General features: G+C 40.6%; 1 protein-coding gene across 3 annotated transcripts in view; it reads left to right on the top strand.

Moving 5' to 3' along the window:
• SEMA3E (semaphorin 3E) overlaps positions 1-22,130 on the top strand; it is a 276,746-nt gene that overhangs the window by 236,580 nt on the left and 18,036 nt on the right. For all 3 annotated transcript variants that reach the window (XM_050936862.1, XM_050936864.1, XM_050936863.1), the window contains 7 exons: positions 3,180-3,299; positions 5,215-5,357; positions 7,361-7,475; positions 7,859-7,928; positions 8,910-9,054; positions 17,453-17,675; positions 20,068-20,159. In XM_050936862.1, the coding sequence (XP_050792819.1) occupies positions 3,180-3,299; positions 5,215-5,357; positions 7,361-7,475; positions 7,859-7,928; positions 8,910-9,054; positions 17,453-17,675; positions 20,068-20,159 (908 nt within the window). The remainder of the gene's footprint in view (positions 1-3,179; positions 3,300-5,214; positions 5,358-7,360; positions 7,476-7,858; positions 7,929-8,909; positions 9,055-17,452; positions 17,676-20,067; positions 20,160-22,130) is intronic.

The raw sequence follows: 22,130 nt of genomic DNA on the forward strand, positions 1-22,130 counted from the left end.
GGAATTTTTGACAGGGCGATATATTGGTTGTGTAGTTCATTAACATGTTGCAAAGAATGTTTTGAATATTATTCAGACACTGACAAACTCTACTGTCTTAGCACCACTGGGGTGCTGGGTTGTTGGTTTTTTTTAATTTCACTTGCTGATACGTTACATGATGGTGACTCAGTTTATGTTATAAGGTAATACCCATTCTTGATGAAGAGAAGCCTAGGGGAAAACTTCCCTCAGTTCTGAATCAGCTGTGGTCTCTGAACCAGTCCCAGCTGCCAGTCTGCTGTAAACTTTTCAGAATCATTATTTCGACTTACGGTACCATTAAGTTCTCATATAACTCTTAACAGAAACAAAATCCCCACCTATCGGGGGATGTGCAAGCAGAATTTGTGCTTTCATTAAAGTCCATAATCACTAGCAAATGTTATTGATCAGTATGTTTATTTTGATTAGGGAGCAAGAAATGGTGTTACTGAAATCTCCACACAGATTAGCTTGGAACTGGAAATAATTTACTTCCGTCTGTTTGTATAGTTTGTGGCAGCTGTTTTATTTTATAATGTAAGTCTGCCATCTAGTGGTCATAACAAGTTACTTTTTAATGAAACCTAACCAAATGCTAATATAATCTCAGATTCATAAGTGGTATATTATTAAAATACCCTAAAACAGGCACTTGATGTAACTTTAGGATTTTCATATGTGCTATCTGCATCTCATCTGTAACAGCAAGTGGATGGAGAGGTTATCAAACACTGAAGTCTGGTCCAGTGCTGCCTGACTAGTGTTGAATCCCTAATCCTTGCAACTTCACTGGACTGGTCACCTCCTACATATGGATGATATGTGACTCCCCAAAGCCATATTTTTTGGAAAGTTGAAAATGGGAATACATATGCTAAGAGGCCAGTGAAAACAATAGAATAACACTCTCAAAGCCCCCCTAAAAACTGGCCACGCCGACCCAAACACATGGGAAGCTGCTGCTGCTGGTGGAAGATCAGGATTGTGGCAGACCTGTTGGTCTGAAGTTAAAGCCATTGAGAACAGCTGAACAGAAAAAGCCAAAGAGAAGCAAGTGAAGAAAGCAGGCTGTGGCAAAAACCATGTGGCCACGTCTGCCAGACATGTGGACACATCTGTGGATCCCTCACAGATGGAAACAACTTGACTCTCTTATGTCGACTATGACTATTATTTATTTATTAAGAGGTGGATATTGTCCTTTATAAAACTTTGAAATCAAGTTTATGTTTGCATATGTTTTCTTTTAGAAAAAGACAATGTGCTACATTTTAATATACTAGTAGTTATTAAGTAGAAATCTATGGGCTAAAAACATAAGGGGCAAAGTTTTCAAAACAGCTCAGCTTCCATTTAGGAACCTAGAGAAGGGCTGGATTTTTCAAAGTGAGCAGAACCTAGCTGTTCTCATTAAGTCTCTTATGGACAGATTTTCAAAAGTGATCAGCACTCACCACGCTGGGCACTTCTGAAAAATCTGGCCCCATTTCTGTTCACAGCTGTCTTTCAGAAAATATCCTACCACTGGACTCCCCCACCTTAGTCTTTCCATTGGGTAGTACTGTTCTAAAATAACATTCTGCATGCAAATGAAAAGATTAATGCCATTTTCCTTGGAAATATAGTTGGTATAAACAACCATGAACAAGAAATAGGATTACAATAAGGTAAAGCATTTTATTAGTCTCTGATACTGAAGCCTCAGCTCCCAGTGAAGTCACAGTATCTCAGAATCAGAGTTATTATTATAAATTTATTATTGTAATTATATATTATCTGTGTATTATGTAGTGCCTAGCGGCTGCATCTGAAATGAGAGTCCCATTCTTCTAAGCACTATACAACACAGAGTAAGACAGACCCTGCCGTGAAGACCTTTTAGTCTAAATCAGTGGTGGGAAACCTGCGGCCCGCAAGCCGCATGCAGCCCATCATGGTAATCTGATTTCAGGCCACGCAACATTTTGTTGATGGTGACCATCTGCAGGCATGGCCCCCCGCAGCTGCCAGTGGCTGCAGTTTGCCATTCCCAGCCAATGGGAGCTGTGGCAAGCGGCGGGCCGCAGGGATGCCCACCACTGGTCTAAATTGACAAGACAGACAGTGGCTGGGAGAAAGAAACATTAACATCTCCATTGTACAAATGGGGCACTGAGGCAGATTAAGTGAATGCCATAGGTCACACAGAAAGGCTGTAGTAGAATCAGGAATTAAACCCAGATCTCCCGATCCTAGTCCTATGTCATAATCACAAGAACATCCTTCTTTTCTAAAGGACTGAAGTCAATAAGACTCTTTTCATCAACTTCAATGAGACATGAATGAGGCCCTAGATCCATTAAGTGTAGGTACCTTTTGAGGAGCACAATTTGTTTTTAGACAGGAAATTTCACCTTATAAAATAGTACCATCTATAGCATGCTATTCTCTCTTATTTATCATTTGTATTACAATACTACCTCAGAGCTCCAGTCACAGACCAGGATCCCATTGTGCTAGGTGCTGTACAAACACAGAACAAAAACACAGTTCCTACCCCAAATAGTTTACCCAGTTTCTCTTCCTTATTTATTGTAGCTTAAGAGTTCTGTGTCATGAGGAAGGGTGAATCTGGTGGAACTTTTGGTTTTGCTAATCTTACTAATGAATATACTGTATTAAACTCTCAGTATAGACATAGACAGCATGGAAACTTTTTCTCCTGTAATTTAAACCCATCAGGTATTTTTAATCCTGAGGTTTTTTCAGTTTTTAACAAAATGTTTTTCTCACAAAAGAGAAGCCTGCACTATGTTGGAGAAAACAGAATTCCTCGCTACCTTCCAAAAGCTAGGCTGGCTTCCAGCAGGCTTCTAACACCACAGTCTTGTCCAAAGTATTAACTACAACTTTCCTATGTCTTGAAATTATGGGCTTTGGGGTAAACTTGTGCCACAGGCCAGCATCCGTTAAACATTCCCATGGGTTGGCTTTTTTCCTAATGTTCTCAGTTCATACACAACCTCACATACTCAATGCCTGACTCAATCTCTTGGCTAAAGTTGTAGAGAATATTAACAAGTTGTATCTATCGTGTTTTTTTTCATCACCACTTCCAGAGTACCTAGTAAGTACAGTATTGCCCTAACTTGTTTACTAATATGTCTGGTCCGCAGGGGGTGAGCTGTTTGCTGGGCTCTACAATGACTACTGGGGGAGAGATGCTGCTGTCTTACGTACTATGGGTCGTATGCCACATATTCGAACTGAACCTGATGATGAGCGTTTATTGAAAGGTACAGAAAGTGAAAGATACAGGGCCCCTCTTCTTTATAAAGTTAGGGAAATCTTCTTTGGAGATCTGTTGTTTATCAGAAATGAGAACTACAATGTCATGAGCCAGATTTACCCTGGATCCAGCACAGAATTTTAGAGAGGGCTCCTTTCTGCACAAGGTTCTCCCAAGGGGTTGAAAGAGTGCACCAACACAGGCTTGCAGACAGCAGTGGACAATGTGATTCCACAACTGGTAGGTCACCTATGAAGAGTGCATGCTTAGGGAGGTTAGATGTGCTGATTCAGTGCAGCAGCTAAGGAGCCTCCACCTTAAGCCTGAGAGAGGACAGAGGTTTTTCCAGTGGGCCTCAGACCTGGGGAACAAAGAGGAAGGTTAGTGCAAGGAAGTGCAGTTTGGATCTATTTGTGCCAGTGCAAGTGAATTTGACTCATTGGCTTTAAAATGTGATTGTAGATTGGAGGCATCTTGAAAGTGGTGATTTTTTCAGATGCTAAGTGAAATCCTTTTCCCACTGAAATCAATGGGAATTTTGCCATTGACTTAGTGAGTTGGGATTTCAACCTAGATACAAGGCCTCATTTCACCAAACCACTTATATATGTACTTAACTTTGAGCAAGTGTTTCAATCTCTTGACTCCAATGAGACTAAATACATGCCTGAGTAGTTTGCTGAATCGCGGACTTGAATACTGCAATGGCAAGTACTATATGAATCAGTGGTTTTCAAACTTTTTTACTGGTGACCCCTTTCATATAGCAAGCCTCTGAGTGTGACCCTCCCTTATAAATTAAAAACACTTTTTTATATATTGAACACCATTATAAATGCTGGAGGCAAAGTGAGGTTTGGGGTGGAGGCTGACAGCTTATGACCCCTCATGTAAGAGCCATGTTACCCCTTGAGGGGTCCCGATCCCCAGTTTGAGAACCCCTGATATAAATGATGTTCAAGATAATTTAAAAGTTTGATAATTAAAAAGATACTCAATACATAGGCAAAATTGATCTTATCTCTAAGAGATGTTCTCTGTTTGTTTAAAATTAGGTATCATGGTGGTATGGTTACAGTTTTGTTTTTTAATTTCCACGATTTTTACACTGTGATTATCCTCAGCTTAGTCCTCAATGACAGCAACATATGGCTCCAGAATATCAAAGCAGAAGTGTATGAAATGTTTACATTAAAAAAGCATCCTATAATGATATCATGTCAGGTCCTAAGCTCCTTAAGAGGTCATGTCAATGGAATGAATGCAGTTCCTGCTTTTGAAGAAAGCTGTAAATGCTTTCCCAGAATGACTTGGGATGAAAAGGAATCACTCAGAACTCTGCCTAGGTTTGTGTTAAAGGTTCACAACATGTGTAAACCCAAATTTCAGTTTAGTAATGAAAACCCAAACCAGAAAAGTTCCACGTGGTTACCGTTTCCTAACAAAGGTGCACCCAGCTCCTTCTAGCTGAACAGAGCTGGTCCTTTATCTCAGTGATAAACAGCACTTTGTCTGAAGCCAAAATTGGTATTCCTAGGCTTGTTTTGTATGTGGCCAGAGATTGCTACATACACTCAGTGCCAGGTTTCAGCCTAATTTAAGCTAAAATGTAAAAGCCCCAGAGAACAGGGCGGGAAAGATCTTTTCCTTGAACATATACAAAAGCATATTGATATGCGAATTGGAGCTATAAAAATATTTTGGAAGCTAATGTTTTCCACATGTTCAGTAGGTACCCACCCAAATAAAATAGGTTTCTACTCTGTTTCCTCACCCAAAATGGTAGATCTTTCCCTGGAAAATCTCTGCTTCCTTAATCACATTTTCCTGTTCTCTATTAAAATGGTTAATTGATTTTTAAAATATTTATGATGTTTTAATAAACTTGAGCCAACTCCTTTTTATTTCCTTCTTTTTTAAAGAACCAAAGTTTGTTGGCTCATACATGATTCCCGACAATGAAGACCGGGATGATAACAAAGTCTATTTCTTCTTTACTGAAAAAGCGTTAGAGGCAGAAACAGGCGCTCATGCCATTTATGCCAGAGTTGGACGAGTGTGTGCGGTGAGATTCTTTTGTCCTGATCGTCTATTAGAAAAACTTACTGTGTGCTCACTTTTTCATACATTCTCCCACCTCCAAATGTACCATCAGTTAGTATTGGGGGTGGAGGGGAAAGGCGTCAGATGGGTCTGAACAAAAATCCCGCATCTAACCATCCTCCAAATTTTGGGAAATTCAAAATCCTAACCCACATTTGGGCTGGAAGCTGAAACTCCACATCCAAACACTATTGAACTCTTTAGTGAGGATGTTCAACATCCAGACATGGATCCAAGTTTTGTGGTTTAAGCCCATCTCAGGTTCTTTTGCATTTAAGTAACAGTTTGGAAATAATAATGATACTTAGCACTCAATGCTCGCACAGCATTTCCCCAGCCAGATTCTAACCTGCATCAGAGCTCTCCTTGGAACAAGGGGTGGAGGAGGAATAACTGGCTGTGTGAGGGGTTGGCTCCAGCCCCAAAGCCACTTACAGCTGCTGCCAGGCCATTCTAAGTAACACAATGCTTTATGGTCCCTACATACATGGTAGGATATGGGAGCTCAGCCACATGCGCCCAGCACATACCTTCCTGGCCCCAGTGTGCCACCTACATCAGGGATTGGAGGAACAGTATTCACAGGGGTCCCTGTGGATACCAACAAGGAGCTGTCCTTGGATTGGAATATTCTGCTGCTTGTTTGCAGCTGGTTTCTAGCTTCTTTGTATGAATAGCAAAAATCACAGAATATCTGGGTTGAAGGGACCTTGGGAGGTCATCTAGTCCAAAGCCCTGCTCAAAGCAGGGTCAATCCCCAAACAGATTTTTGCCCCTGATGGTCTCCTCATAGATTGAGCTCACAACCCTGTGTTTAGTAGGCCAATGCTCAAACCACTGAGCTATCCCCCCCAAGACCAAAAATGAGCCAGATCACAATAGATCCAGTCTTACATGTGGCGAACAACTTTTAAATATGAACTAATTAATCCTTGCAATACCACTGTGAGCTAGTAAGCAGCATAATGCCCATTTTACAGATGAAGATAATGAGGAAAAGAGGTGAAATGATTTGCCAAGGTCACGCAGCAAGTCAGTAGCAGAGCCAGGAATAGACTGCAGATTTCCCAGTGTCTAGTCTGCCTTTGAAGGCAGCCACATTCATTCTTCATAACTAAAGGAAGACTGATGGATGTACAGAGATGTACAAATGGAACAACCTGCAAAACTACTTTCTTAGCAGAAGACACAGGATGTTACACTTAGCCTCCAACAAACAGCTTGTTAAAATTTCTTATGCAGCCCCTAGTTAAAAGAGAGTCAAGTATATGAAACATCCTAAATAGGGATGGTATCAGACTGAAACCCAGATTCTCAACATCACCAATGCTTGGCATCCAGAAGCCCGTGTCCCCTCTCAAGGTTGAGAAATGACACTGCACCTGGGCAGGCCAGGTGGGAAGATGGGGTCTGAGTGTCTGGCATGTGAGGCACTGAGGCCAGCAGCCGCAGTGAGGATAGTTCGACTGGGATTGATGAGAAATTTCTGGGAGCTCCCCAATATAGGTCTTGGGACATATTTGCAGACTGTGTGGAAGGTTGCAGTGAATTAGTCCTGTCTGTACCTGTTCCATAGACAGATTTGGGGCTTCTGTCTCCAAGTCTGTTGATCCAGCGCTGCACTCAGTTCATATAAAAATATACGGTCAACTAAAATGTTTGGACTATTGAGTTAACAGACTGTAGAAATAAATGTGAAGGGTTTACAACAGCTGGACAGGTAAAACTAGTTGCAGCCCTGGTATTTAATTAAAAATTCTTATAAACCCACAGCTTTTAATGAGAAATTGAATACATCTCTACAGTTTTACTAGAGACTGGCCCCAAAACAATAATTACAAGTGGAATAATAGAAATGTGGTTTGAAATTGTATGCTTCAGACACTGAAAGGCATGATGAAAGCGCAAGTCAACATAGAATATTCCTCTAAATTACATTTATCATTTGTTTCTCTCTCCACACAGAATGATATGGGAGGACAGCGAATGTTGGTAAATAAATGGAGCACTTTCCTCAAAACCAGACTGATCTGCTCTGTACCAGGAATGAATGGAATCAATACGCATTTCGATGAATTAGGTAAACATCTTGGACAGAAATAAAGTTACACCACACTGTACAGAATGTGAATTTCCCTGCTAATCCCTTTTAACCCTCAATGTAGGACATTAACAGGAAGTGACTACTAATCTTTGAATTACAACAAATATATATATTCCATATATTTCTATACATATGTTCCTTATGTTTCAATATATATTATAATATATCAAATGGATTTACAGAGTAGGCTATCTTCCATTACACTTGTATTTATTTATATCATGTTTTTAAAAGCTGTGTGAAATTAAGTTGTGTACTGAGAAATAACTTTACACTGTTAACAATCAGTCAACTCTATGTCCTTTGGGCCTGGGAAAAGTAGGTGAGTTATAAATAACATTGTATTTTCATTTTTACAGAGGATGTGTTTTTGCTACAAACTCGGGATAACAAAAATCCAGTGATATTTGGACTCTTTAACACTACAAGGTAACCAGCTAGGAAATACGACGGTAATAGAGGCATATTTGACCAGTCTATAATTAAGGAAGATGTCAGTTGTGTGATAAATATCGTATAGCTGATACACATTGTATAACTGATCAATTTAATTCTGCTTCACTTAGAGCCTAATCCAGAGGTCAGAAACCTTTGACTCGTCAGGATAATCCACTGGTGGGCCATGAGACATTTTGTTTACATTGACGGTCCTCAGGCATGGTCTCCTGCAGCTCCCAGTGGCCGTGGTTTGTACCCGGCCACTGGGAGCTGTGGGGGGCCGTACCTGCGGATAGTCAACATAAACGAGATGTCTCATAGCCCTCCAGCAGATTACCCTGATTGGCCGTATGCCAAAGGTTGCCGACTCCAGCCTAATCTATTGTCCACTGAAGTCAATAGAAGGACTTAGATTGACTTTATGTGGCGGTGTATCATTCCCATATATCCTGATTCAGCAAGAAGTTATACAAATGAATAGAGAAAGTCTATGAGTAGAAGGAGGGTCTAGAGTTTAGGGGCCCTAGTCTAGAAGGTGGGAAACTGAGGTTCAGTTCCCTGTTCTTCCATGGACTTCTTGTGTGACTTTGAGCAAGTCACTTGTCTCCATGACCTAATTTTGCATCTGTAAAATAGAGATAATAGCACTTCTCTACCTCAAAGAGGTGTTGGGAGACTAAATACATTAAAAATTGTGAAGCATCAAGATACTATGGTAATGATGGAGGCCATGTTAGTATCTGAGGTAAGGTCATCTGTCCCATTAAACTCAATGGGACCAATCACATATTTAAACTTAGACATATTGTTAAAATATCTTGCTAAATCTAGATTTCATGAGTACTCATTATTAATGCATTCACAGGGTATTACATTTATGTAATAAGTTCTATTAGTATCATTAATTCAACCACTAAACTGTACACTACAGTTACAATCTTTGCTTTAACATCTTTGATTTTTATTTTACAGCAATATTTTTAGAGGATATGCTATATGTGTCTATCATATAGCTAGCATCCGAGCAGCCTTCAATGGACCTTATGCTCATAAAGAAGGACCTGAATACCATTGGTCTCTGTATGAAGGAAAAGTACCTTACCCCAGGCCTGGTTCGGTAGGTCCAAGAGAAACCCTATTTTCTATTGTGATGTCAGTCTAATTCAAGTTGGGAAGCAAATAAAATAAACAGGTCATGATGGACAAATATCATAATGTCCAGAATTGTGATCATGAGTATTTGATATCAATATGATGCCATTGAAAATGGATGTAATGACTCTAGCAATACATTGTTAAGACAATCAACAATATATTTTACTCAAAATAAAACAATGAGAGTTAGATCCTGAGGTACTCAGAGGGCTTTGGGTTAGACCCTAGTTATCACCTCGTGACTGTGTCTACAACGATTACACGTTTTGGCGGTTTTGGGGCAAAAAATAAATGGAAGTGGTAATTGACTTTTTTGCAATATCTCCAATGTTTTCTGGTTTTACTAGTTTGGAAATAGCATAAAACCAGGAGTTCTCAAGGTATTTCACTACCTCTTTGCTGGTCCCTGCCAGGACCAGGATATGCAGTGGAATAGGAAAATGTTAGCACAAAAATAGTATAGAAATGTAGGACTGAATCATAGAATATCAGGGTTGGAAGGGACCTCAGGAAGTCATCTAGTTCAACCCCCTGCTCAAAGCAGGACTGAAAGGGGCTTGATAGGTCACCTAGTCCAGTCCCATGTACTGAGGCAGGACTCAATATTATCTAGACAGTCCCTGAGAGGTGTTTGTCTAACCTGTTCTTAAAAACCTCCAATGATGGATATTCCTCAGCCTCCCAAGTAATTTGTTCCAGTGCTTAACTACTCTAACAATTAAGAAACGTTTCCCAGTGTTGAACCTAAATCTCTTTTGTTGCAATTTAAGCCCATTAATATTATGTCCCCCTCAGTCTTCACTTTTCCAGATTAAACAAATCCAATTGTTTCAATCTTTCCTCACAGGTCATGTTTTCTAGACCTTTAATCATTTTTGTTGCTCTCCTCTGGACTCTCTAATTTGTCCACATCTTTCCTGAAGTGTGATGCTCAGAACTGGACACAGTACTCCAGCCGAGGCCTTATTAGTGCTGAGTAGAATGAAATAATTAATTCTTGTTTCTTGCTTAAAACTGACCTGCTAATACATCCCATAATTATGTTTGCTTTTTTTGCAACAGTTTTACATTGTTTACTCATATATAGTTTGTGATCCACTATAACCTCAAATCCTTTTCTGCAATACTCCTTCCTAGGCAGTCATTTCCGATTTTTTATTTGTACAATTGATTATTCCTTCCTAAGTGTACTTTGCATTTGTCCTTATTGAATTTCCTCCTATTTAATTCAGAACATTTCTCCACTTTGTCAAGAACATTTTGAATTCTAATCTTGTTTTCCAGACCACTTACAATCCCTCCTTGGTACCATCTGCAAACTTTATAAGCATACTCTCTATGCCATTTTCCAAATAATTTATGAAGATATTTAATTGAAGCAGAGGCTGGTCAGATCCCTGAGTGACCTCACTCAATACGCCCTTCCATATTGACTGTGAACCGCTGATAACTACTCTGAGTATAGTTTTCCAACCAGCTGTGCACCCATCTTGTAGTAGAATTATCTAGGCTATATAAAATGTTAAATCAAGAAAAGTTAATCCACTGTTTTGAACCTTACTTCAAAGTTCTCATTCAATTTGATGCAGGTTTTGCTCAAAGGATCAAATGGTTCTTGATTCCATAATATAGGTCAATGCTCAGACTAGAAATAAGGTGCAGATTTTAAACAGTAAGAGTAATTAATCATTGGAACTATTCACCTAGGGATGTGGTGGATTCTCCATCAATTTAAGTTTTTAAATCAGGATTGGATGTCTTTCCAAAAGATATGCTGTAGCTCAACCAGAATTTATTTTTGGTGCAGAGATTACTGGGGTGAAATTCCACAGCTTCTGTTATGCAGAAGGTCAAACCAGACTAGCACAATGGTCCCTTCTGGCCTTAATATGTATGGCTATGTACCATGGTGCCAGGACCCTACAGATGGATGGATGGCTTTGATCTGAACCAGTTCCCACTTTCTATCCCTTCTTCTGAGCATCCTGCTTTCCATTCCATTTTTCAATCTATTCCAATGATTTGCCAATTTTACAAACATGATGAAAAGAAATAAAGATTATTTTTTACAAATTTGCAAAGAACAGAGCTGCAGAAAGAATATAAATGTGTTTCATTCTTGACTTTGTTATGACTTCTCCCAGAAATAGATCTTAGTCCCAGTGCATACTAGGTGAAAAGGAAACCCTGGGGCATACTCTGCAAATTCAACAGAGCTGGCCTTTTTCCCATAGCATATTTTGCCAGTATACAGGAGCTGGTATCTGCACAGTTGTTTGTGTGTGGCATAAAAGTTTTTATTTGGTGTATTGCCAGCTTTGTGACGGGGATCACTTACACATTCCTTGCATAGAAAGAGGGGAAGAATATTTATGATGATGCTTCTTCCCAAGCATGAACCAGCATCCCTTTCTCAGGCGCCCTCTATCTGTCTGTCTGTCTCTCATTTTCGATGTCTCTAAGGCTCCCATCACCATGGAATCTAAACACCACTATTCTTGGTGGTGGGCTTCGGAGCGTTTGAAAAGGTTCTCAGCACATTCACATTCCATGGATATCAATGGTAGCCAAAGGTACACAATACCTCCCAAGAGTTTATCAGCACCTCACAGGATCAGGCCCAGGGTCAAGAAGGCCTGATTCTCCTCTCACTTCCTCTGATGTAAATCAAGAGTAACTGTGTTGAAGTCAATGGAATTGAACCATGGAAAGCTGGTGTGAATGAGGGGAGAATTAGACCACAGATTTTTTCCCCTCCCCATATGGCTCCTTCCCTACAGTTGTCTTGTGTAACTCATTAGCTATACAAGGTATTATTACCAGCTCCAATTTTGTTAGGCTCAACAAGCCTTTCCTGTAAAATGTCAGCCTCATGCAGATTTTTGGCTGTGTGAGACCCATTTACATATGTAACGTGTTTAGCTAAAACACATATGCTGCTTTGAAATGTCGCCCTTTTATCTTCTAATTGGCTAAGGGTTTGTTCTCCTGAGTTTACCAGTGAAGTAAACAGTTTGCTGGTTCATTACTAATGGTATTGCTTTTGCTTTGCTATCTGAACCAGTATTAAGCTTTATGCTAAAAGCAATCATATGCAAAAATAAACTGTGTGCAATCCATTTATCGTTAAATCACAGAAATGAGAGGTAGACACGCCGATTAGATTATCTAGTCCATACCAATGCAACTTCGTTCCCTACAGTATAATCTCAAATTCACCATCCAGTCTCATTAAAAAATGACTGTTGCTTCTGCAGCTTTTTTTTGGGATAAGAGTCACAAGCCAAAGTACAACAGAATATGTTCCCCTAAAGAGATTATCTGGGATTTGAACACTGTAAATGAGATTTATACCATCTTGACCATCTTGATGTCACAGGGTATTTTGTTCCTTTGTTGACATGGGGACAAACTTCAGCTATTCGTGTTGAGTCAGGATAAAAAGACTGGCAAGTAAAATGCCTAATTTTCAGCCAGGTGGTGGAAGGAAACTGAAGTAATCATCTCCCAATTTAATACTTTCCATGAGACCGCTATGCCAGTTATTTTATCTGACAAAATAAGAGGAAGTGAGGATGCACCATAAACAGATTGCAGAATGGTTGATTATTTTACAAAGATTAGATTCTTCTCAACTATTCTGCAAGTCCGTATTCATTCCTTTTTCATGGAGTAAAACCCTCATATCCCAGAGCAAGGACTGAGTAAAACTGAACGAGAATTTCCACATTAGTCTCTACATTTCTATTAGGATATCTTTTTAAACAAATCTGAATGTCTGAGTTTTCTTTTTTTCTGAGCAAGTCACTAGCACTGAGCCATTAAATGGAACTTTCTGGTAAGAAGGACAATATACTGTGCTAAATACTCAGCTACTGGGAACCAACTTCAGCCTAGTTGATGGGGAGACAGGCGAAGGAGCTGTGCCATTCCAACTTGACACCCATATCATGCCCCTATTCTTCGTGGCACCTAGAGGCCCCAACCAAGATCAGGGCCCCATTGTGCTGTCATTATCATCACCAAAGGGACATCGACAATTTGTAGATTCAGTGCCACTTGGATCAGTCTCTGGCAAGGTGGTTAGGGTAGTCTAGCTGTATATTCAGTTTATGTCCATCTCTGGCAATCTTATCGCACCACCCAAGCTTTTGGCACCCATGTGATTGTTGGACGTGTAGCAGCATTCCTTGGTATGCATGCTTTGGAATTTGTTGGTCTTCCGTTCTAATAATATGCCTACATTAAGAAAAAGCAGCAAAGAATCCTGTGGCACCTTATAGACTAACAGACGTTTTGGAGCATGAGCTTTCGTGGGTGAATACCCACTTCCTCAGATCCACTTCCTCAGATGCATCTGAGGAAGTGGGTATTCACCCACGAAAGCTCATGCTCCAAAACGTCTGTTAGTCTATAAGGTGCCACAGGATTCTTTGCTGCTTTTACAGATCCAGACTAACACGGCTACCCTCTGATACTTGACTACATTAAGAAAGTCGTTCAAACCAAATCAATGCTGATGGAGGGGTTTGACTTTGAATATCCTCATTTCTAACCTTCTCTTGCCACTTGATATGGAGCAGCTGAAGAAGATGATGGGAATCAAAAATATCAGTCTGGGGTTCTTTAGCCTTCCTCAGTGTGCATGTTTCATTGCCATACAATGAAGTTGGTATAACTCTGGTTCCATATATCCTCAGCTTCTCAGCAAACAAAGCAAGCTGAAGGCCCTGAAAGAGGGCAGCAGCTGCTGTTCTATGTATGTCCACATCTTTTGAGCACCCTCCAACCCTGTCTGTGATTCTGCCCATGTATTTGACAGTTTCCAGCTGTTCAGTATCCCATCTGTACAAGTTAATACTGAGCTGGCTATAATCTAGAACTGGAGGATGCCAGAGACTTAGTTTTTATCTGTTTTGACCAAAGTGTGGTGCTTTTTGCTCTACCAGATTGGACATCAGCTGCAGCAATTCACTAAACTGAGCGAACAAGACAATGTCATTGGTGTATTCGAGATCTCAAAATAGAATGATCTTCAGGTGACTGTCGCAAATGGCTGCCTCCTCAAGCTTATCTATCAACCAATCAATGTTGATGTTGAACAATGGTGACATAATGCAGCCTTGCTGAACTCCCAGAGAGATAGGAAACAATGCCATATATCTGTCATTGACTCAGGCACAGATTTCAATTCCATTAGAACTCTTCTATCAATGACACAATCTTCTCAGGGACTCTGAGTCACTCCATTGTGTTAGAAACTATGCAAACAGAGAGCAAGGGTCAGTCCCTGGACTTTAAGAGCTAACAGTTTAAATAGAGAAGATAGACAAAGGGTGGGAGCAGAAAGAGAGGGACAGAGAGGTCAAGGTCACCCAGCATGTGAGTGGCAGAGTCCCAGTTCACTGAACCCAGAGTCCCAGTTCACTGAATCGCGTTGCCTTCCTATGCTCATGCGTGTTGTGGGACCTGGATCAGCTGGCTATGCTCGCTTTATGCTAGCTGAAGATTAAGCCATCCTTGACTGAGATTTAGGGCAGCGTTAGGGTCATTTAGTGCTGCTCCAGTAGCACAAAGGGCCCTTTGCGTGGACCAGGCACTGGCTCTCTGAGTTTGAGCTGGGGACCAGACTCTCAGGAGTGGCATGTTGGTGGTGCCACTTCTTGGAAGGATGTTGGTTGCATTGATCCTAGTGCCTTCTCCATATTTAGTTAATTCTGAGAGCAACAGTGACAAAAGAAAGCGACAAACCTTGCTCACCTCTGTGAATCAACTTCTATTGATGTTGGCTGTCAGATGAGACTAGGTGGAGTCTATAAATTGGGGGAGAAGAGCAGTTTTAAATCACACAAACCCAGAGCTCACATGTTTGGTAGAACTAGACTGCTTCTGGCAGACTCTACAGTCTGTGTCTGATGGAAGCATTACTGTGGTCACGTGTGTAATCAGGCTACTACTCCGTTGTCACATCTATTGTATTTTTACTGTGATGCTTCTGAAAACAACACCAGCTTCCTCAGAAATGGTGTTGAAGGGAAATTTTAGAGGCAGCTGTATCAACCAATTCCTTTCTAGAGTGCCTTATTGCTTTTAATTCAAAAATAAAAGCCTGCAAAGGATGGTTTTTATTAAATCTCTCTTGAGTTGGAACTTTGCAATGGAACTTGGCTATGCTACTCGATATGCTGTGCAGTCCAGGGAAAGCAGAGGTTCAGCTTCTCTGAAAACCCCAAACCTTTTCCTTTTATTACAAACAGCTGGTGAAACTCCATCCTTAGGCTGATTAGACAATGACTTCAAAGTCAACACTGAGCATTCATGGAGTCAACCCCAAAAGTGGAAACAAACTTCTCCCCCTTTGACAAGTGCAGGAGCTTGTTATTGTCAATTATAGTTGGCTGCAAGTTTCAAATGACCATTTCCAGTAAACATTAAGAGGATTTTATTTCATTTTATTGATTGAAAATCCAATTTAAATAGGGAGAGCCTGCTACTGTGGCTTTGCTCGAAATGCATCTGAAAACCACAAGATCATGCGGAGATTGGAAGGAAGTGGATGTTACTGAAATATTTCCAGCTTGCTCATAAAAGCTTTCAATTAGAGATCATGAGGCAAATTTGAAATGAAGAATCTATGTTAAGTTAGGGGACATTATCCTATTCTTTACATAATATTTAAAAATTAACTTTTATGGATAATGCCACCGTTTAGCCCTATAAGTAAATTTAACCCAATCAGTAAATTTGCTCCAATCACTGTCTTACCGTGTATTTGCTTTGCAAAATGGTAGACTGATCAAGCGAAACATTGGTATTTCAGGCTAACCTGTGATATATAATACTGTCATTATGAGGTAGAAATGAGAGTTAAATGCAATGCCACTAAGCATCTTGAGATTAAGAATTACTGCTGGTGTAGTGGGTTCATTTTTTAAATGTGCTTAATTTCCTATTATGGTATATTCTGCAATCAAAGTAAAATAAACTATAGATTGATACCAAATGTTGCTGTTTTGCTCATTTTACGTGGCTGGCTATACTGAATAGGAAAAATGAAAAAAAGCCAAGAACCAGTCTGATAACCTTTTCCAAAAAAAAATGAGGGGAAAGGAGGCACTACACTTTTTGAGAAAAACTGAAAATGTTGATGATGTAAATTTTTCATCAAAAATCTTTTTACAAAAAAAAAGCTGTTTTTCCAATAAAATAAAGCTCTCTGGGTGTGCCTGAGCATGGGCTAGTCTGCCCGAGCTAGTTTGAATCCAGCTAACTCAGTAACAACTGCATTGAAGACAGCTCAGCACAGTCAGTGGAAGCCCAGCATGGATCCTGGGTATATATTCGGCTCACTAGCCTGCAGAGTCTGAAGCCTGTGCTGCTTTATTTCTGCTGTTGTTACCCATGTTAGCTGGAATCAAGCTCGCCCAAGTAGGCTAGCCTGTGCCCAGCTTTTGCTGTGTAGACATATTCTATGTCCAGGGGCGGCTCTAGGCATTTTGCTGCCCCAAGCACGGCAGGCAGGCTGCCTTCGGCAGTTTGCCTGCGGGAGGTCCCCGGTCCCACGGATTTGGCGGCAGCCTGCAGGAGGTCTGCCGAAGCTGCAGAACCAGCGGACCCTCTGCAAGCATGCTGCCGAAGGCAACCTGTCTGCCGCCCTCATGGCGACCGGCAGAGTGCCCCCTGCTGCTTGCCGCCCCAAGCACACGTTTGGCGTGCTGGTGCCTGGAGCCGCACCTACCTATATCTGAAAAAAACCTGATCAGCTCTACTGTATTAGAGACCTGGAGCTAATGTATTTCTGTAATACATTATGAGAGGCCTTAACAGTAGTTGGAAAACTCCTTTATGTGAGTGTATGTGTGCATGCACACATATTTATACACACATCTATGTGTGTGTATGTGTGCATTGTGTGCTACATGTGTGTAGATAGATAGATAGATAGATAGATACTGTGGTCAAATTCAAGCCCTCATTGTAATTAAAAGCAGAATCTGGTCCTCTGTATACAGTTGGGACCAAACCAGAATGCCTTTTCCTGAATAAGAACTAAATAAACTCCTATTGACTTCAGGGAGAATTCTGTTTGAGCAAAGACTCTGCCCACTTGCAGATCTTTGCCCCTGACTACTTCTCATTGCTAGTCACTCACTGCTCTACTGCTCAGACTTTGCCCACCAGCAGTTCCATCTTCTTTCATGCCCAGTTTATTCACTAATCCCTGAAACGTCCATGCTTTCTCTTCTCCTGGGAGCTGTGGAGAGTCAGCATCCTTGAGAATGAGGCCTATACCATATATCATCTATGCCAGCATTAAAAAATATCCATGCGTATAACCAATCTATCACATGTTTTTGCAGTGTGCCAGCAAAATCAATGGCGGTCTGTATGGTACCACCAAAGACTATCCTGACGAAGCTGTCCGCTTTGCAAGGAGCCATCCACTGATGTATCAGCCCATCAAACCTGTCCATAAAAGGCCAATACTTGTGAAAACCGATGGCAAGTACAACCTGAAACAAATAGCGGTGGATAGAGTGGAAGCTGAAGATGGGCAATACGACGTCTTGTTTATTGGCACAGGTAAATAAAAAAGATGGCATTTTATCTTTTTTCCTGCCAATTTCAACCAATCTATGACACCTCTCCAAGATTAAGCTCTTTCTGTTTGATAGGCATCAAGGTGAAACCACAATCCTAATAAATAATCATACTCGACATTTTCATAGCACATTTTATCAGTAGAGCACCAAATGCAAGGAGAGATTAGAAGTCCCCCTTTCACCACTGGAGAATCTGACGCAGCAGTTTATCCGAGGTCATTGAGCAGACCGGTGGCAGAAATAAAAATAAAAGGGGCTGGAAAAGAAGGATTAAAAACTGGGGCCTAGATTTTTAAGAATGGGAGACTAAAATACAGCTCCTGCAAAGGGACCTGAATTTTCAAAAGTGCAGCTCCCACTGATCACAGTTCAGTGCCATGCCTGAGACCCAGATTCAGGAGAAATTAAAATAAATGGTCTGATTTTCAAAGAAGTCAGTGCAAGCTGCTGGCTTTGTGACTGGGGACCACAAGTCTGGTGGCTGGTATTAAACAGAAACAGTCCGGTTTTAGACCTACACTGTGAGGCAGTACCAGGAACTTGGCATTGGAAGAAGGGGTTGGTCCATCCAGCAATTCAAAAATAAGCTGCCAAAAGTTCGAGAGTTTTACTAAGTTTTCAGACATTCCTAATACATTTTGATTTCTCAAAATACCTTTTTTTTTTAGCACCCATAAAACAACTTTGAGAACTTTGAAAACTTTGGAAAAGGTCAAATATGTCACAAGCTTTCATATTCCGAAGTCTGGGCAGGCCCACAGAATGGTAACATCCTTTAATGCCTAACTGTTCTGGAAATGATTTAAGGATTCATACCTCTAAATTTCATCATAGCAACAGGGATTACTTGACACAGGCAGTAATGGCCAGTTTGCCAAAAAAAAAAAAAGCATTTAGTGCAAGCTATCTTTTAACTCATGAAATTTAGATGGCAAGCACATTTCACTGTTCAAAGGCTACAAAAGAAGTGTACTTGCAGAATAGCAGGGCGTGCTTTAAATTAATGCTATTTTCTAAACTTTAAAATTTTGATTCCAATATGTGGTGAAATTAATCACATGCCATGTTCCTTGTCATGTATGCTTCTATGCTGGATTTCATAATGTTGACTGTATATTTTATGCTCTACACTTGTGTATATATAGTAAAACTTGCATGCTCAGAAAAGCAAATAGGTCCCTGATCAAGCAAAAACAAAGATGTAGCCAGCAGAGCCACTCACCATCGTTAAAGATGTGCTTAAGTGCTCTGCGGGACTGGCGCCTAACTGCAACTTATTCTTCACTTTATAATTTGTTCTTTGGCGACAAGAATTTCCAGCCTAGCAATCTTGGGTTCAGCAACTTTGATCCCAATCATGCAGTCTTTACTCTGGCAAAAAATTCAGGGGTGCCCTTGGTATTATTTTGCAGGAAAGGGTCTGTCTTCCTCTATCTGGATCCAACACCTGTAGTGTTCATGAAGTCTAACTATGAATGGAGTAGTTTGAATGGCTTATCAAAGAGGAAGTCTAAACTTCAGGGATAACGTTCCACAACATGCTTGTCAGCAGGATTCACAGAGGGACTTAGTTATGAAAATCTGAGCTCCGGACAGTAATTCTTTTTAACTGTTCCCTCAAAAAATGGACCTCTTTGATCCATTTTTTCTTTGAGGAGAGGTGTTGGAGCCTACTTAAATGGTTCCTTTTTATGTACATCTGTTTTATCTCTCCCTGAATTTTTTTCCCCTGGTGCCTTTCTGGTTAATTTTGTTCTCCTGTAAATCAGAGATGAATGAGAATAACAGGAGACAGGAAGCAGCAATTGCCGCTGATGATGACAAACTCTCAGAAAATAAACTCTCGAGAAAATAAGGGATCTTTAATAACGGGCAGCAAGATGAAAATGAAGCAGAGGGAGACTAACAGTTGTTCCATTGTGTGAATTTATTGTAACACAACTGCAGTAAGAGGCAGTATTGTCTAGTGGATTGACCACGGAACCAAGAGACAGAGCAACCTCAACTGTGTTCCTGACTCTGCTCTTACTTGCTGGGTGGCCTTGATCAAGTGACATAACCCTTAAAAATCTCAGGTCCAAATCTTCAAAGATATTTTGGCACCTAACTCCTACTGAAGTCAGTGGGAGTTAGGCACCTGAATACCTTTGAAGATTTAGGCCTCCACTTCCTGATTTGATGTCACATGTATTTTTGTGTTCAAGATGCAAAACAAAAGTGGATAAAAAAAAAACTAATAATATGCAATACATTTGCAAGTTTGTTGGTTTTTATTCAATATCAGTTTAAAGAAGTTATTTTGATCTTTGTCAACTGACAAATTAATATTACTACATGTTATGACTTCCAGGGTGTTTTCTGTTTGCTTCCAGATAATGGGATTGTGTTGAAAGTCATTACAATTTACAACCAGGACACAGAATCAATGGAAGAAGTGATTCTTGAAGAGATGCAAGTATTCAAGGTACAATGCCCTGTGTAAGAAACATATATCCAACTGTCACAAATTTAAATTAAAATGCCCATAGTGTATCAATATGAGTGAAAATACAATATCTCTGTGCAGTGAAACTCTCTGATGAGACTCTAGTTTTTTCATAGGAAATTTTCATTATAAACAGAAGTTTAGTTGAAAGAGCTGAAACAAGTCAGGAATTTCACTCTGTGGTTTAAATCACAGAAATGTAGAGCTGCAATGTTCTAAAGAAGTCATCTAGTCCATTGTCTCATGCGAAGGCAGGCCCAGGTAAAACTAGACCATCCCTAAGAGGTGTTTGTCCAACCTGTTCTTAAAAACCTCTGTTGATTTATTGGATTCCACAGCCTCCCTTGGTACCTATTCCAGCACCTAACTGCCCTTATAGTTAGAGAGTTTTTCCTAACATCTAACCTAAATCTCCCTTGCTGCAGATTAAGCCAATTGATTCTTGTCCTATCTTCAGTGAACATGGAGAACAGTTGATTAAGGGCTGTTTATAACAGCCCTTAACATATTTGAAGGTAGTTATCAGATCCCCCTTCAGTCTTCTTTTCTCAAGATTAAACTTACTCATTTTTTAAAAATCTTTCCTCAGAGATCAGGTTTTCTAAACCACTTATCATTTTTGTTGGTCTTCTCTGGATTCACCTGTTTGTCCACATCTTTCTTAAAATGTGATGCCCAAAACTGGACTCAGTACTCCAGCTGAGGCATCACCAAAGGAAAGTAGAGAGGGCAATTACCTCTTGGGTCTTACATATGATACTTCTGTTAATACACCGCAGAATTATATTAGCCTTTTTAGCAGCTGCATCGCATTGTTGCCTCATATTCAATTTGTGATCCACTATAACTCTCAGATCTTTTTCTGCAGTACTACTGCCTAGACAGTTATTACTCATTTTGTATTTGTGCTTTTGATTTTTCCTTCCTAAGTGTAGTACCTTGAACTTGTCTTTATTGAATTATTGAATTTCATCAACTTCAAATTATAAAGGTCATTTATAATTCTAATCAGGGGCGGCTACAGGGATGGTGCGTGCTTGGGGCGGCATGCCGCGGGGGGCGCTCTGCTGATCTCCGGGAGGGCGGCAGGCAGGCCACCTTTGGTGGCATGCCTGCGGAGGGTCCGCTGGTCCACCGAAGCCGCGGGACCAGCGGACCCTCCACATGCACACCTGTGGGAGGTCCACCAGAGCCGCGGGACAGGCAACTGGCAGAGCGCCCCCCACGGCATGACGCCGTGCTTGGGGCAGCGAAATGTCTAGAGCCGCCCCTGATTCTAATCCAGCCCTCCAAAGTGCTTGCAACCCCTCCAAGTTTGGTGCAATCCAAAATTTTATGAGCACACTCCCTACTCCATTATCCAAACTATTAATGAAAATGTTGAATAGTTCTGGACCCAGGACAGATCTCTGTGGGACCCCAATAGATAAGTCCTCCCAGTTTGACAGCAAACTATTTGAGCATGGTTTTCCAACCAGTTGTGCAGTTTAATCTAGACCACATTTCCCTAATTTGCTTATGAGAATGTTTTATGTTCAAACAGAGCCTGTAAGATTTTAGGCTAATTTATAGGTAGAAGACTAACTGCTTGATTTTATCCCTCCCCGAAATAGTCAGTTACACATCTAAATGGGTTAAATTGCAAGCATAACATGGCACCCAGATTACTGGAGATTTAGTGAAGGTCCAGCTAAAAACCAAGGCCCAGAAGGAGAGATTCAGTATGTGCTGTGGGCCAAATCTTGATTCCCTGCTTAGAAAAAATTTCTGTTGCACTCAATAAGAATGTTTCCTGAATAAAAATCACAGTTTTTTGGTGGGTAGCAAACTAGATATAATGAAATCCTATCCACCGAGTCACTACAGTTCTAAGACTACAGGGCTTGGACCACTAAGTGGGACTAGTTCTCAGTGTAGTCCATGAGAACTCTGTTCTGCCAGTATCACAGG

Source organism: Gopherus flavomarginatus, chromosome 1 (genome assembly GCF_025201925.1).
Source record: "Gopherus flavomarginatus isolate rGopFla2 chromosome 1, rGopFla2.mat.asm, whole genome shotgun sequence".
Taxonomy (NCBI): domain Eukaryota; kingdom Metazoa; phylum Chordata; order Testudines; family Testudinidae; genus Gopherus; species Gopherus flavomarginatus.